Here is a 16,155-nt window from a genome sequence, read left to right as displayed (position 1 = left end):
CTCCCTGTGACAGTAGCTTACATAGCTGCTTAATGAGTCGCATGGCTTCATCTTCTGCAGACACTGACTTTAAACAGTCATCTACATACAAATTTTCATGCACTGTTTGGACTGTTTCCTGATCATAGTCATTAGCATTGTCCTCTGCAGTTCGTCTGACAGCATACGAAGCACAACTGGGGCTCCATACCCCACCAAACAAATGTACAGTCATCCTATACACCTCAGGTGGTTTAGTTCTGTCCATGTTAGGCCACCACAAAAATCTCAGTGCATCCTTATGCTTGTCACTAACCTTCACTTGGTGAAACATAGCTTCAATGTCTCCCATGAAAGCTACTTTGAGTTGACGAAATCTCAGAAGTACACCAATCAGTTTATTGGTAAGGTCAGGTCCCTGTAGGACTTCCTTATTTAAACTTGTCCCTTCACACTGTGCAGAACAGTCAAATACAATTCTCAATTTGTCAGGTTTTTGTGGAGTAACTACTGCATGGTGAGGAATATACCAAACTGGCCTATCTGTTGTAATGATTTCATCATCAGGCACCTTTTCTGCATATCCCTTTTCTAATATAGGTCTCTTATTCCATCTTGATATTTTCCAGACAAGTTGTTATCTTTAGAAAGTCTCCTGTACAGAGATTCCAATCTTGCTTCTGCAATAGCATAATTGTTTGGCAACTGTAACGACTGTAATTCACAATCCTTTTGTACAGCTTGGACATAATGAGAAGTTACAGCACCTGGGCTGCCACGCTCCAGTGGTCCATTTATGACCCAGCCTAACATTGTTCTTGATGCATAGGGTTCATCCAAACCTCCTCTACAAATGTCGATTGGTGCCAGCGCTGAAGGATTGTCCTGTCCAATTAGAAGTTCTACCTTTGCACCTTCAAGTTCATGCAGACTGATATCTTTTAAATGTGGCCATTTGTCTAAGTCTCTTTGAGATGCTATACTGCTTGCGAAAACTGGAATGTCAGGAATCACAAATACATAATGCATCTTTATCCAGTGTTTACCACTCAAGTCAGCAACATCCAAATGTACCATACTAGTGTCAGATTTTGAGTTATCACTGGTGACGATTACACGATGCCATTTAGAAAGTGGTCAAATGCAACATATGTCATATTTGGGATTTCACTTTCTTAGTAAAGTACAAATTCTAGTACTTTTTTCGGTTGAGTCCCATCCGCACCCTCAGAGTCAGGCACCTAATCGCCAGCACACAAAGTCAGCCGCCTAGCCCGCTCAGCCACCGCGACTTCCACAAAAATGAAAGTCGGACAACTGGTAGTCTAGACTGCGTACTTTGTGTACCCCTCTGATGAGTGTAAATTGGCAGTCTAGACTACCAGTCTAGACTTTCATTTTTGTGGAAGTCGCGGTGGCTGAGCGGGCTAGCCGGCTGACTTTGTGTGCTGGCGATTAGGTGCCTGACTCTGAGGGTGCGGGTTCGAATCCCGGATGGGACTCAACCGAAAAAAGTACTAGAATTTTTACTTTACTAAGAAAGTGAAATCCCAAATATGACATATGTTGCATTTGACCACTTTCTAAATGGCATCGTGTAATCATAGCTTTCGGCCGTGGGAGACGTGCCAATTTACACTCATCAGAGGGGTACACAAAGTACGCAGTCTAGACTACCAGTTGTCCGACTTTCATTTTTGTGGAAGTCGCGGTGGCTGAGCGGGCTAGGCGGCTGACTTTGTGTGCTGGCGATTAGGTGCCTGACTCTGAGGGTGCGGGTTCGAATCCCGGATGGGACTCAACCGAAAAAGGTACTAGAATTTGTACTTTACTAAGAAAGTGAAATCCCAAATATGACATATGTTGTATCACTGGTGAGTGTGGTCAGTGATAAAGTTGTCCTACTACCTTGAAGACCAAGCTGTTTAACAATGTCCTGTGTACAGAAGGTATTTGTGCTACCTGGGTCAAGTAAGGCATAAGTCCTGATGCAGTTATTTTCACAGCCTTTAATTGTAACTGGTACAATGGGAAGCGCTAACCTACTCACTCCGGCCCCATTAACCCCACACACTGAATTGTGAAAAGACTGGACTGTTGTTTGTGTAGATATTTCCTGATATTTCTTTCCCGCATCACGAGCCTTACCCCACTGGCTTCCATTAAAATGCAAAAGTCTTGAATGCTTACGTATACACCCATCCACACCACATTTGCTTGGGTATAAACAATTGTATGACACATGTTGATCGGAGAAACAGTTATAACACAAATGCTTCTCAGCAACAAACTCATGCCGTTTTTCTGGACTCATCTGCTTGAACAGTGTACATGTGTATATTGCATGGTCACCAGTACAATACTTGCAAACAGGTAACCTCTTTCTTCCCAAGTGTGTTTGTCCTCTATATCTTTCGTAGCCAACTTTGGTTTGAATATTAAAGTTAGATGCAGAATTCCTCCTTGAATTCATCTTTGGATTCTTCTTGACGTCCCTTGAGAAGTTAATAGTTCCGAACACTGGATCATTCGCCTCCTCTGCAGCTGTCTCTATGAATCCAGCCAGGTGAGTAATGTCAGGGTAATAACCAGTTGCCCTCAGAACACCAACAGCTTCTCTCTGCCATCTACCTTGAAGAAAAGGTGGTAACTTTTCCACTATCTTTCCCACCCGCATCTGATTATCAATTTCATTAAGACGACCCATGGTTGTTAAAGTGACAACACAACTCCTTATATTGTCTGCATATCGTCGCAATTCTGCACTGTCTCCATATTTCAAACAAGGTCTCTCAGTAACCTTCTGTACCCAAGCCTTTGAGATGACAAACTGATTTCCAAAGCGCTCACTCAGAAGTCGTCTTGCTTCCGAATACCCGGCATTAGGTTCCATTACTGCACAACATTCAATGACTGACAAAGCCTTCCCGGTGCAATACTGCGGCAGGCGATTCAACTTGACGCTATTACTGACATATGCATCTCCAAAACTGTTCTCGAAGGAACGTACAAACATCCAATATTTCAGTGGATCTCCATCAAATGTCATAACTGAAGTAAGTTGAGCATTTGCTTCTGCATTGCCAAATATTGGACGTCACTATGATGATTATCTGACTCACTGTGCTTATCGACATGGTCCACTTTATCCACTGGATCTGCACTCTCATATTTTGGTAAACCAGCTGCATGAGACGAAACACTGTTTTGCTGCTGCAATTGAAGAGCTTTTATCAGCTGATCTTGTTCATGAATTACATTAAATGATGCTGTATGACTCCATCTATCTGAATCCATCCCGTCACCTGAATCCACATCGGCACTTGGATTTGGTGGCTGATCAACATTGTTAACGGTTTGTTCAAAAGTATCAGTCGTTTCAGGTTTGCACTGTAACCCCTGTTGTATCCCATGAGATAACATCTGATGTTTACCCGTTGACAAAGTATCACTTTCATAGGCTTCCATATATACTATATACAATACTGATATCTATCGCTGCAATATCTGTCTCTAATTTGAGTGTTTCCTGCAATTCTGCCAGCTCCAATTGACGTTCTTGTGCTCTTCTCAATGCATCAGCACGAACATGTAATGTAGCCTTCTTAGCAGCAACTCTAGCAATTAAAGATTTTGTGGACAGTCGACTCGAGGCAGATACCACAGACACCTGACTAACCGAATCTTCCGGATTTATTGATACTGATGTGTTGTTGACTGATGACTTGTTAGAGTCATTCAAGGACATCTTGAGAAAGCTTCTGTTATTGTTGACTGATGACTTGTTAGAGTCATTCAAGGACATCTTGAGAAAGCTTCTGTTATTGTTGACTGATGACTTGTTAGAGTCATTCAAGGACATCTTGAGAAAGCTTCTGTTATTGTTGACTGATGACTTGTTAGAGTCATTCAAGGGCATCTTGAGAAAGCTTCTGTTATTGTTGACTGATGACTTGTTAGAGTCATTCAAGGGCATCTTGAGAAAGCTTCTGTTATTGTTGACTGATGACTTGTTAGAGTCATTCAAGGGCATCTTGAGAAAGCTTGTTATTGTTGACTGATGACTTGTTAGAGTCATTCAAGGACATCTTGAGAAAGCTTCTGTTATTGTTGACTGATGACTTGTTAGAGTCATTCAAGGACATCTTGAGAAAGCTTCTGTTATTGTTGACTGATGACTTGTTAGAGTCATTCAAGGGCATCTTGAGAAAGCTTCTGTTATTGTTGACTGATGACTTGTTAGAGTCATTCAAGGGCATCTTGAGAAAGCTTCTGTTATTGTTGACTGATGACTTGTTAGAGTCATTCAAGGGCATCTTGAGAAAGCTTCTGTTATTGTTGACTGATGACTTGTTAGAGTCATTCAAGGACATCTTGAGAAAGCTTCTGTTATTGTTGACTGATGCCTTGTTAGAGTCATTCAAGGACATCTTGAGAAAGCTTCTGTTATGTTATTATGTTACTTGAAATTTTCTTGAACTTTGTTATAATTCAACAAACAAATGGGTTCAGTTTGTTTCTTGTACTCGACATCTCATCATCATTACATACACCACAGTGTTCATTAATTCTCATGTTCTTCCACATTTCATCATCATCATCATCATCATCATCATCGCCGTCGTCATCGCGGCAGTCGGTTCAAGCTAAAACATGATGTTTTATACTTGATAGTACATAATACCTACTGACAAATGTTCCCCCCAATTACATAATCATGGTAAACAATGTATCCTCGGATAATGTTTTGTAGATGAAATACACTTACTCTAGTAGCCAGAAACGAACATTACAAACACTGGCTGGTGTAATGCAGCGCATTAAACATGGAACATTATGATTCACAAGTTCATGACAGAGTGTGAAATTATTCTGCAAGAACAACTGTAATTCCTACATGTCCAAAGACCCTAAATATGAGGGTACTATTCACGTGTAACAGTCAAGAAAAAATAAACACGTGAAAAACAAGACGCTAAGGTTGGCTAACCCACGCGTTCCTAAACTGAAATAACTGCACATTTGTGACTAAATGAAGCAGGTTTATGCATATAACATGCCCTCCCTCCCTTGCCCCTTGGGCATACAAAATATCGATCGCAATGCGAAAAGATTAAATTTGTCAGTTACAAAATATGTATCCGAATCCGAAACGATTAAATGTTTCAGCTACATTACCTATGCTCATTATCCACCTGACGAAGGGGCAAGAATTAGCCTTGAAACGTTTACCTATCGTTTTCAACATGAGTAAAGCCATCCTCCCAGCGCTCCCAAAATATTACCCAAACCACACCCTCCTTGATAGTATCGGCCTCTGTATACGGGTATGTCCCCACCTATCTGAATCCTGGAACGTCTTCGTCTACGATGCTGTCGTAACATTATGTTCGTTTCTTTTTGAAGTGTAGTATCACCACCGATCTACCACTTTGAAATGAAACGGGTTCACCCGCGTCATCTCTTATATGTATTGTGATGTTCCGAATATTGTCGTAGCGTAAAGGAACATATCGCACCGGGTTGTAATCTTTTACATACACAAAGTCATCCAGCATAGTTTTACTTATTGGACAAATTAGTATAATTAAGTAGTTGAAGACTTGCTGCAATGGATTTCTGAACAGAACGATTTACTGAGGCTACTAGCTGACTACCCGTATAGTGTCCTTCGTGAATGTCAGTGGCTGTCGAGTGCGAAAATGTTTCATCTTCACTATCTCTTCTACTTGCGACTATTTTGGACATACACTTACCAACAAAAGTAATTTGTAAGGAATTAAACGGGTATCTTACGTTTTGCCCTGTCACGGGAATTTGCACTTGGCTTACGCCTACTTCTCATTCGTTGATTTGTAAGGGATAGGGTAGATCTGTTGTATACCTGTTGGCTATGTTGTCGGGCCTATTGTCCATGGAAGCATCGCCGGGTAGCGTTACGTAAAATTCGTTACATCTACTGTAGACTCCATCGTGACTGCCCGTACTGTCCGAATCGGAACTAGCTATGTGGCTTGGAACAGGGGTGATCGTGGGATTAGGTAAAAAATAACCAACACACCTCGACAGGAGCGCGATCCACAACTGTTGCTTGGAGTCCTATCCGTCTTTGAACATAAGACTAACTAAACAGCTTCTGAGTACAATAAATATCGCTATAATCTGTACAGCAAATACTACTGCATTCTTGCTTACAGTTGACCCCCAACAATTCCAATGATTACACATCTAGTATGTTGTTTTCTGGTAACCACTGATTAAATATCTTAGGATATCCTTTTCGAGATACGTATGATTCAGCCACTCTTGTACCATACTTGAGTTGGGTTTGTTAGCCTTTTTTGCGCGTGTTATAGCTGTCATAGGTAGTTTTACGGAACCATAACTAGCACTATTATTCTTGTCATAACTGACACGCTTTAAACATGCCTCCTAGCTTTTACTTGAAATACGCCGGTTCCCACGATAACGTTTAACCCTTTTCGATTTGGGTGTGTATGTGCCTTCATCGTCGTCGCTGGGTTTGTTTTTTATGCTGGCTTCAAGTTCTCGCTACCTGTTACCTACTATGTCCCTACTAAGCCCTCCGGCCTTGAGTAAGCTTAGTACAGGATTCCACCCTCGAGGAGGAGTAGCTGCTGTCTTTCTCCTGGATAAATCACTTTCTATATCGACAACACTGTGACCCTCTAACGGTTGGGTATCTACTGTTAATCTACCTAGTCGGTCCCATTCTAAGCGGGGATGGTGTGTAATAAGGCTCAGTATAGTTAAGGCAGTATGTTTAAAGGATTTAGGTAAACCCTGTAATGTGTCGGTTACCACATTAAAGTCCAAATAACCGTTTTGTGTAGATGTTTTATGCACATGCGGAAGTATCCCTGGACCATTTTCCTGCTCTCTGGCTACATGCTGCAAGTTCAATGCTCTTTCTAGCAATTCATTATACTTTTGTACAAGGTCATGAGGGTTCTCGTACTCTTCCAAAACATCCTGAATATTGTTTAAATTATTTTTTTCTAGTTTGGGTTAACAAAGCGTTCTTGTTCAGGACACTTTTGTGAGTTGTTTCAGTCAAGCGACTATATATAACGTATAACGGAATCAATATCATGCGTTTAGAAAAGTCCTTGGACATCACGACACAATACCCGTAAGGATTTTAATTGCGAGGGGTGCTAACGCGGAACCTAAGGCCCCGATAAACCCAGCTGTGGTATTCGTATTTTTCTATTTAACCGTTACGGACTTACGACTCAGTCGATGCAATTCTATAACCTCTTTGGGCAACTGTCTAGCAATGCTATTCCTCACTCACGGATTTGTTCTGCACACATAATGCGAAGTATCTGCATTCTACTGAACCGTGCTTTTATTCATGATGATTCCCAAGGTTTGACCGGTGGAATGACTAACTTAACTTTGCGTGGTGTATTACATACTTTAACAGTATTCTAATTTATCACGTGGTCAAATGCTTTTGAATCAAAGGTATCATGGGATCCATTGCTATCATTACAACTTAATTCCTCCTCACTAAGGTCAGTTTCGCTACTACTCATTTCACTTTCGGAGCGGGAAGATGTATAATCGCTGTCATCACTATCGCTGCTATCGGCCGTGTCGGAACTACTGTCATTACAGCAACTCATCTTTTACGTGCAGCAAGCCACGACATGTTCGCTTGTTCACAGTCAGACATGTGAGATTGGTACAAGTAGTTTCTAACCATATTTAAAAGGGGAGGTATATATCACACACTCCGTCAAATATGTTACTTCTCACACTTAATTCATCTGGTACAGTGGGAGTCAATTCTAAAAGAATATATGCATATGGTTTTCTTGTTGCTTTATAATAGGCATCTCGGATAAATCGTATTTTTGTAAGAAATACTTGACGTGCTAGTGTTTCTATCTGAGAAATGTCTCAGAGGTTCTTGTAAATAACCATATATGTACAATTCAAGCTAACTGATCTACGGTAGCGAGTTTTATTAAATAAATTCTGCTGTAAGTATATGAGCGCCGCGTTCTCGTGATTCGACTTTTTCACAAACCACCTGAGTAGTTCTAATCCCTCCTCAGACGTAATATAACCAAGGAAATCATCCACAACTAGCCAGCTGAATGTACCCCTCCGCTTCTACCACGCTTTGTACGAAATATATAGCAACATCATGCCTTACGCAAACATTCGATATTTCATCACACAGAGGTTGATGTTCGCTGAATACCCACACTATGACGTGCGGTTTAAAGCATAAAGGGAACTCCCCATCCAAACTTTGCAATAAGGTATATACAAAAGTGGTTTTGTCGGCTCCACTGCATCCACTAACGAGTAGTCGAAATGGATGCGTGAGCATAATAGTATCCCAGGGAACAATCGTATGACCAGCCATGACCAATCCCTAACCTACTAATGTTTACATGCACTATATATACACCTTTTATAGAACAAGGAAATAACACTCATGGAAAAAATTAAGTAGGTTTACTACATACGTTATACAATCGTAGGTTACATATGAGTTGAGTCCCACACGGACGACCCCTTTCGGTTACATTCTGAATACATAAAATAACAATACTGGTTCATGTGATCCTGATGCATGTAGCAGGGCACAACGTTCGAAAGTTCAGAGACTAAGTCCGGCATTGCGATAGAGCAATTTAGAAGCTGCTTCAGCTGATCAACATTCATCTTGATTCCCGGGTGTTTGTGTGACTTGATGGTATTCTCCTTTCCACACCAGTACCATTTGCGTATGTTCAATCCAGGGTATGCACTCTCCATTTCTCCATAAACATTTCCTCCACGATGACATCTCAGTGCTCCAGGTTGTCTCTCCATTACCTCTTCTATCCTACTTTTGTTTGAAACAAGCTCCAACCGGCGCTGTAACGTCAATGCGATTCCTCGTTTCGTATAATATTGTTCATATTCCCTGATGTGTATTTTCATCTCACCGTTCCAGAGCTTTGCCACGACAAAGACGTTGCCTCCGAGAGCCAGCTGACATCGTTGATCATCCCCTGAGAATGTTGCTGCACTGTCTGCCATTGTGAAGTTGATAATTAGGTAGAGTTGACAGTTATATTTATATCCCTCATTGGTGAGCAGGCTTCATGTACAGACACGTACTTTTAAACATGCAAACGACCCAGAGAAGATAAGTTAGAGACAGGTAATACTACTCTTGAACGTTCAGATAGGAGGAGCACTATCATAAATCCGACTTATCGGCTTAGTAACGATCGTGTGGGATCATACATAGACCGTGTTTTCATGATAAGAGGATTAGCAACCACACACACACACACACACACACACACACACGCACGCACGCACGCACGCGCAGGTTCTTTGTCTCCAAATACAGATAATATAGTCAGGTTATAAAGTGTTTGTTTGACGGATGCTGTTCGAGAACTGATTCAATCTTATTTCCATTTAGCTAAATGTTGTTTTAGATTATGACTTATATGTAAGCACATTCCAAGTATTGTGTTATCTGTGTGAACAAGTTGTAACATGTTTAAAGTGTCACGTGATAATGTACACCTATATAAATACACCTGTCTTGCCTGAGCATATCAGATTAAATGTTGCCGTATTTTTTTTCTCAGCGTAGAGGTATGGCATCGCTGCATGAAGACGGAGAATCCAAGCTCCTTGCTGGCCACCTTGAGGAAGCTGAACAACAGCTTGAACAGGAAGACGATGAACTGTTAGCCAGTCATACAGCGGAAGTTGAGGACGGGCTATCCATGCTGCAACATTTGGACCAAGTAGAGCAGGAACTTGACGATCACATGTCTCTGCTTGAGCATTTGGAAGAGACCGAGGAGGACCTTGCTTTAGCCAGCCACATGAATGATATGGACCGGCAGCCAGAACAGCAAGAAAGAGCCGTTGTTCCAGCTTATTTCATAAAACGGGTGACCAGGCAAAGAGCTCGACGAGTCAGAGCTAGTGCTGTAAATTTTAACGTGCAACTTAACCCTGCGTGGTTGCAACAACAGAGACTCGAGAAATTACCACATGTGCTTAGAGAACAGTTCGATGCTATCATACAAGACCTGAGACTTGATGTGAATGGCCAAGACAATGATAAGATGGGTCTTGCCTTGAATCATCCGGGGTTAGATGTACCCATTAGAATACCCTTTCGTCAGTTGCATGAATTGCATGGAGAGGATATCAAGGTTATTGTAGAAAAAGTACACCAAAGCAACGACAATGCAAGGATACATGCTGCCATGGACATTGAGTTCCTCTGTGTAGAGGACCCGGATCGCACCGGTGAAGGTCAAGGGCACCGCTCCAAACACAGTCCCAAGAATCTAGCTACATTTTTTTTCACTGCAAGAGGTGGTTTCCCACTTTTTATTGTTACCAGCGCCACAAAGAGATGCATCCTAACAAAGCTGGCATTATCACTAGCATGTGTCAATCATTACATCGATGTTCCAACTGCCATCAGGAGGACAATACCCTCAACCATACATGTTCGGAACAACGACTATGTAAGAACTGTAAGGAGCCCCTAACCCAGAAACACAGGTGTTATGTCACACCCGTGGTGGAGGACCAAGATACTACTCCGAACACTGCAGATACCGTCTCAAAATATGACCAACAAAAGTTTATATTATGACTTTGAATGTGAGCAGGAGACGGGTGTACATATACCTAACGTGTGTAGTGCATCTTGGATGTGATAGGTGTATTGGGGACACATCAACCGATCCGTGTGTTCGATGTCCTTGGAGAAAGGAAGATGTAGGGCCTTCTAGATCGCTAGTCTTCAGATGAGACAACACTTTGGAGGAAATGGGAGGGTGACTTCTATCCCTTGTTGACAAGAAACCAAACTAGAAGAGAAAGAGGGATGTCCCTAATTCGGCTATACACTAAAACCAAGCCGGTGAGGAAGACAAAGATGAGGTGTTGGTCATAGCCCACAGTTATCGTGGATATGATGGTCATCTGCTGCTACAATACTTTAACAAGCACTTGGTGGCTGCTCCAAACATTGTACTCAGGGGCCATCAGATTCTGATGAAGAAAGTGGGACGATTGACCTTCAAAGATTGTTTGAATTTCCTCAACATGCCATTGAAATCATTTCCGAAAACCTTTGGACTGTCTGAGCTGTCAAAGGAGTACTTCCCTCATTTCTTCAATACAAAAGTCAACAATAATTACGTAGGAGCCTTCCCTCCCATGGACACCTATGGTCCCGACAGTATGTCCTTAGGTGAACGAGAAACTTTCATCAAATGGTACAATGAGAAAGTGTCTGCAAATGTTGTATTCACCATGTCTGAGGACATACTGTCTTACTGCCAAAGTGATGTTGATATTCTGAGGAGAGGATGTGCTGCTTTCCGTGACGTATTCATCTGCCAAAACAACGTGGATCTTTTCTAGATGCAACAACCCTACCTATAGCGTTTATGCTCGTGTTCAGGAAACACTACCTAAAGCCTGAAACCATTGCAATCATACCACCACATGGATACAAACCGGAGAGACGCTACTCGATACAGTGTATCCAGTGGTTAAGATGGTTAATGCATCAAGACCCAAATCTAAAAATAGAGTATGCACGCAATGGTGGGGAAGCTACGTTCCAGTGTTTGGATGGATCCCGGTACAGCGTTGATGGATACGATAGGGAAAGTAAGACTGTCTTTGAATTCATGGGCTGTTTCTGGCATGGTTGTACGAAGTGTTACAAGGCTGCACGGTGTAAAGCACATCCTGCCCTGGGTACAACCATGAGAGAACTTCACCCAGAATAAACCTGTATCGTCTTGCAATCCTTAGCTAGCATAAAGACGTGGAGAAATGTGTCCAGATATGGGAATGTGAATTCAAAGACAGTCAGAAAGCAAATCCGGAATTGAAAGAATTCATTGCCAGCCTCGAATTCATGCCTAATCCCTTAGACCCTCGTGACACCTTCTTTGGGGGAAGAACAAATGCACCAAAACTACATTATTCTGCCAAAGAAGATGAAGAAATCAAATATGTAGATGTGTGTTCCCTGTATCCCTACTTTTGCAAGTACGGAAAATTCCCGCTATGTCACCCTTCCGTTGTGGATCATCCTCCCGTGTCACAGTTGAGTCAGCTAGAAGGACTCATCCAGTGCTGTATCCTTCCTCCCTCACAGCTGTACCACCCCTTATTGCCGTACAGGGCTGGAGGGAAACTCATGTTCCCTGTATGCAGATGTGAGCTGGATGGGGACTATCAACATACGGGTGAGGAACGTGCATGGGTGGGAACATACACAACCACTGAGGTGCAGACAGCTGTACACGAATATGGGTACAGGGTTCTCCACATATTCAAAGCGTGGCATTTTGATAGCTTTTCCCAATATTGCAGAAATACCCACCAAGGAGGCTTATTTGCAAAATATGTGGAAAACTTTTTCAAAAAAAAAACAAGAAGCCAGCGGCCTGCCTGAAGGATGTACCGCTCCACAAAATTATGTTGAACAGGTTTACCAGAAAGAGTGGGTCAGACTCGATCAAACAAAACTCAGGAAAAATCCCCGGCTGAGAACATTGGCACAAGGATGCCTTAATAACCACAGGGGCAAGTTTGGACAGAGATTAGGGTTTGGAAAAGCCAGCTATGAAACAGAATCTTCCGCACTCTTTGCCATGTTGAGAGACGATCGGCATGAAGTCAAAGATGTCCTCATCGTCAACGAAAACATGCTGTTCGTGTCCACTGAACCGAGGACGGATTTCCATTCAACTCATAATGCCTCCAATGTCGTAATCGCCACCTGGGTTACAGCACAAGCACGACTAAAATTATACAGGTAAACTATAACATTAAAAAAATAAACTTATCAGTTTCAACACGGAATATTAGAGACATTACGTGAATACGTCATAAGGGTGTTTACAATATATGTAAATTTTTTTGTTTTCACAGCTACCTGTCGCCGCTTGAACAAAGCGTGCTGTACTTTGACACGGATAGCATCATTTACGTCCACAAGCCTGATGTTTGGAACCCATCTTTAGCAGATACTTTGGGAGACCTGACAGATGAACTGGATGGCAACACCATATCAACGTTCGTGCCATGTGGCCCAAAAAACTAAGCGTAAAAATTGGCACGCCCTACAAAAGACGGCATACGAACAGTGTGTCAGTTTAGGGGGTTCACACTCAACTATCGTGCAAGCCAGCATATCACCTTTGATAGTGTCAAAGCACCCATATGCGAGAGACAGACCGACTCAATAAGTGTGGACTACCCTAACCAAATCGTACGTCAGCGTTTTAATCAGAAAAACCAACTGATGTCTTTGAACACCGCCAAGAAATACAGGATGGTCTACACAAAGAGACGTGTGCTGTACAACGAAGATGGATCGCCACTGGAAACCCTTTCATATGGTTGGAAACATTAACCAGTACACTACTGTGATAAACTCTGATAAAGTGTTTCGAGGACAAGACAAAAAAAACAACAATATTTTCCCACACTGAAATCGGACGTGCCACACCAGAACGCTGGTGTGTGGGTGGCAACATGTTTCATTATTTGAACATGGCGAAGATGGCACGACGTACCAATGTTTCAAAGTGAAATAAAATATATGAATGGAACACACTGCTTTCATATTTTCCCTTGCTGCTTTAATTTACATGTTCAAAGATCTTGTAATGTGTGGATAGCGTATTACGGTTGCTGATTAGCCAAAACACTAATATCAATGTGGTCAGCATACTCCGAGTAGTAATCAACTTTGTGATTAGGTAACCTTTGCTTAAAGGCGATACGTGTATCTTAATCCGCTGAAAATCCTGCGAGAGGACCCAGATGTGGGATTATAATCTGAGTAGTACTCGGCTTGAGATTTATGAAGCGTGGTGAAGTTATGTTAATCTTTCACTGATAAGATACTGAGAGGGATCCCCGACGTGTGATTAGTACTCAGCTTAAGATTTACGAAGCGTGGGGGTAATTATCTTAATCTACCATTGATAAGATACGGATTATCTTCACTTGGATGAACGGTTTGTTTTACACATGTTTTTTTAAAGATAACCTGCCCGATTTATTCACCGTTAGATGGCGACAACCGTTGGAGATTAATCCCTGAGTAGTAATAAGGATTAACTGATCCACGGGCACGCCTACAACGATCCGGCTGCAGGTTGACTGCTCGCTGATTGGTTATCGACGTCGTTGACGCGTTTTGTTGTCATTTTTGACTGAAACCGTCATTCTTAGTGTGACTGCAGCGCTGAAAGGAGGTCAAGTACAGATACCAACTACGACTCTGGCATTGATACCTGTGACTGCAATGTATATTTCAACCCCGATGTACCAGCCACACCTCGTATGAAGTACATGCAAGATCGTCTGGATACTTTTATTCGATGGCCTATACAGATGAAGCAAACTCCCATGGATCTGGCAATGAGTGGATTCTTCTACTCCGGAACTAACGATCGGGTACAGTGCTTTCATTGCGGCGTTAAATTGTATCGTTGGAAAAGTACAGACAATCCCGTCACAGAACATAGACGATATTCTCCGAACTGTTCCTATATGAAGATGGTATTTAGAAGCGTTTAACTCCAACATACGTTTCTATACCAAGGTCCTTATAAGTACCAAGCAAATATAAAGAAAGAAAACTTGACAACATGATGATTTGTGCTTGTTTGTTCCGTTCGTGAATTGATAAGTGTAAAACCACTACTTATAACAAACACGTCAATAAACATTACAATGTAAACAAATGCATTTTCATATACGAATACTACTTTCTTTTACTAATGAGGAACTCTGATACACTAATACACCCACTTACACACATTTTGTCCCTACAGCCATTAAAATGAGGCGTGTGTAATTTCATTGTCTCTATCACTATTTCGCAATAATTCCCAGAATCCCCACACATCGTCATTTCCGGTTTATGACGTCACTTCCTCTTACCCAGGATTCAAGGCACTTCCGCTTATGACGTTTCTACGTCTGGTAATGACGTCACTTCCGGTTAACCCTGTGATATCACAGGAGGGCTTGTCTCGAGTTGTCCTGGTTCAGCCTGGTATACTACTGTTATTGTGCATGTAAACGGAATGTTATAGTTAATGTATGCCAACGTCATAGTTATGTATCTGCTACGTTAATGCCAATGTATTCGGTCGGGATGGTATTGTGAATGTGTCTGGGACGTTGTACGTATGTATCAAAAACTTAATATATGTGAATTTATTTGCATGGGTTACTGTGACTGTATCTGGGATGATATAGTTTTATCAGCTACGTTATTGTGAACACTGGCAATGTGTCTGTATAGGTTGTGTGAATGTGTGGATAGCAGTGTTTATCTCTCGACTGCCTCACAAATCATAGTCATGCAATTCGTCATAAGTAATTTCCTCATCATAGCTATATAACATGAGAAATGTAGGGAGCCTTGCGTTTCGAGCTAAAACTACAGGGACATAGCATAAATATCTGGCAATGAAATATTTTAATTTATGCAACAACGCCTTTCCGAAAAAACAAGGTCCCAAATCGAACAATACGTCAATTTACATGGCATGTGCAGGTGGATTGAGTATTGAAATCCCAATGTTGCTACCCTTGCGCAGTATTCTTCTCAGTCTGTCATGGCAAACTGTGGCCTTGATAACACGAAACACATGACGTCGACGATTGACGCCTCATGGGCAGGCCACGCCCATCATCTGAGTATGGGTACATGCCCAGAGGTTGTGATGTTGTCTGCACAGCTGACATTGACCTTCACGTGTCACCCCAAACTTGACTGCATGTCATCAGAACGTCAGCACTTGGGATAATGCTTATCACATGCTTTCAGACGAATGGAGGTTCATGCTTGTCCATGACAGAAGAAATCGAAAAAAACCCATTCTGCTATGACCAGCATCGAATCTTCCCTCACCGTCTGAAGCGTCATGGACAGAGGCGTGTGTTAACGTCCAAAACCACCCGTGATGATCTCACTGACGAGTGGAACAACATGTGGCGAGTCAGCAGAAGTATACTGCGACGAATTCATACGTATGACCAATTAGTGACGTCCGGATTAGACCTCTTAGGTTTGAGTGCCCACACTGACGCTGAAATGGCCTCACCATGATCATTCGC

The 16,155-nt window shown here is 42.0% G+C and overlaps 2 protein-coding genes across 3 annotated transcripts in view; both read right to left on the bottom strand.

Moving 5' to 3' along the window:
• LOC137296793 (uncharacterized) overlaps positions 1-16,155 on the bottom strand; it is a 62,565-nt gene that overhangs the window by 34,342 nt on the left and 12,068 nt on the right. The gene's annotated exons all lie outside the window — the stretch shown is intronic.
• Positions 8,503-9,045, bottom strand: LOC137296794 (uncharacterized). The gene has a single exon (XM_067828649.1). It carries the CDS (start codon positions 9,043-9,045, stop codon positions 8,503-8,505), a length of 543 nt encoding a protein of 180 aa, XP_067684750.1.

Source organism: Haliotis asinina, chromosome 9 (genome assembly GCF_037392515.1).
Source record: "Haliotis asinina isolate JCU_RB_2024 chromosome 9, JCU_Hal_asi_v2, whole genome shotgun sequence".
In the NCBI taxonomy this organism is placed as follows: domain Eukaryota; kingdom Metazoa; phylum Mollusca; class Gastropoda; order Lepetellida; family Haliotidae; genus Haliotis; species Haliotis asinina.
Note: the sequence above shows the minus strand (reverse complement) of the source record. Positions and strands in the feature narration are given on the sequence as shown.

Excerpts from the sequence above, each read along its gene's own strand:
- LOC137296794 (XM_067828649.1), bottom strand. The coding sequence starts at position 9,045 with ATGGCAGACAGTGCAGCAACATTCTCAGGGGATGATCAACGATGTCAG.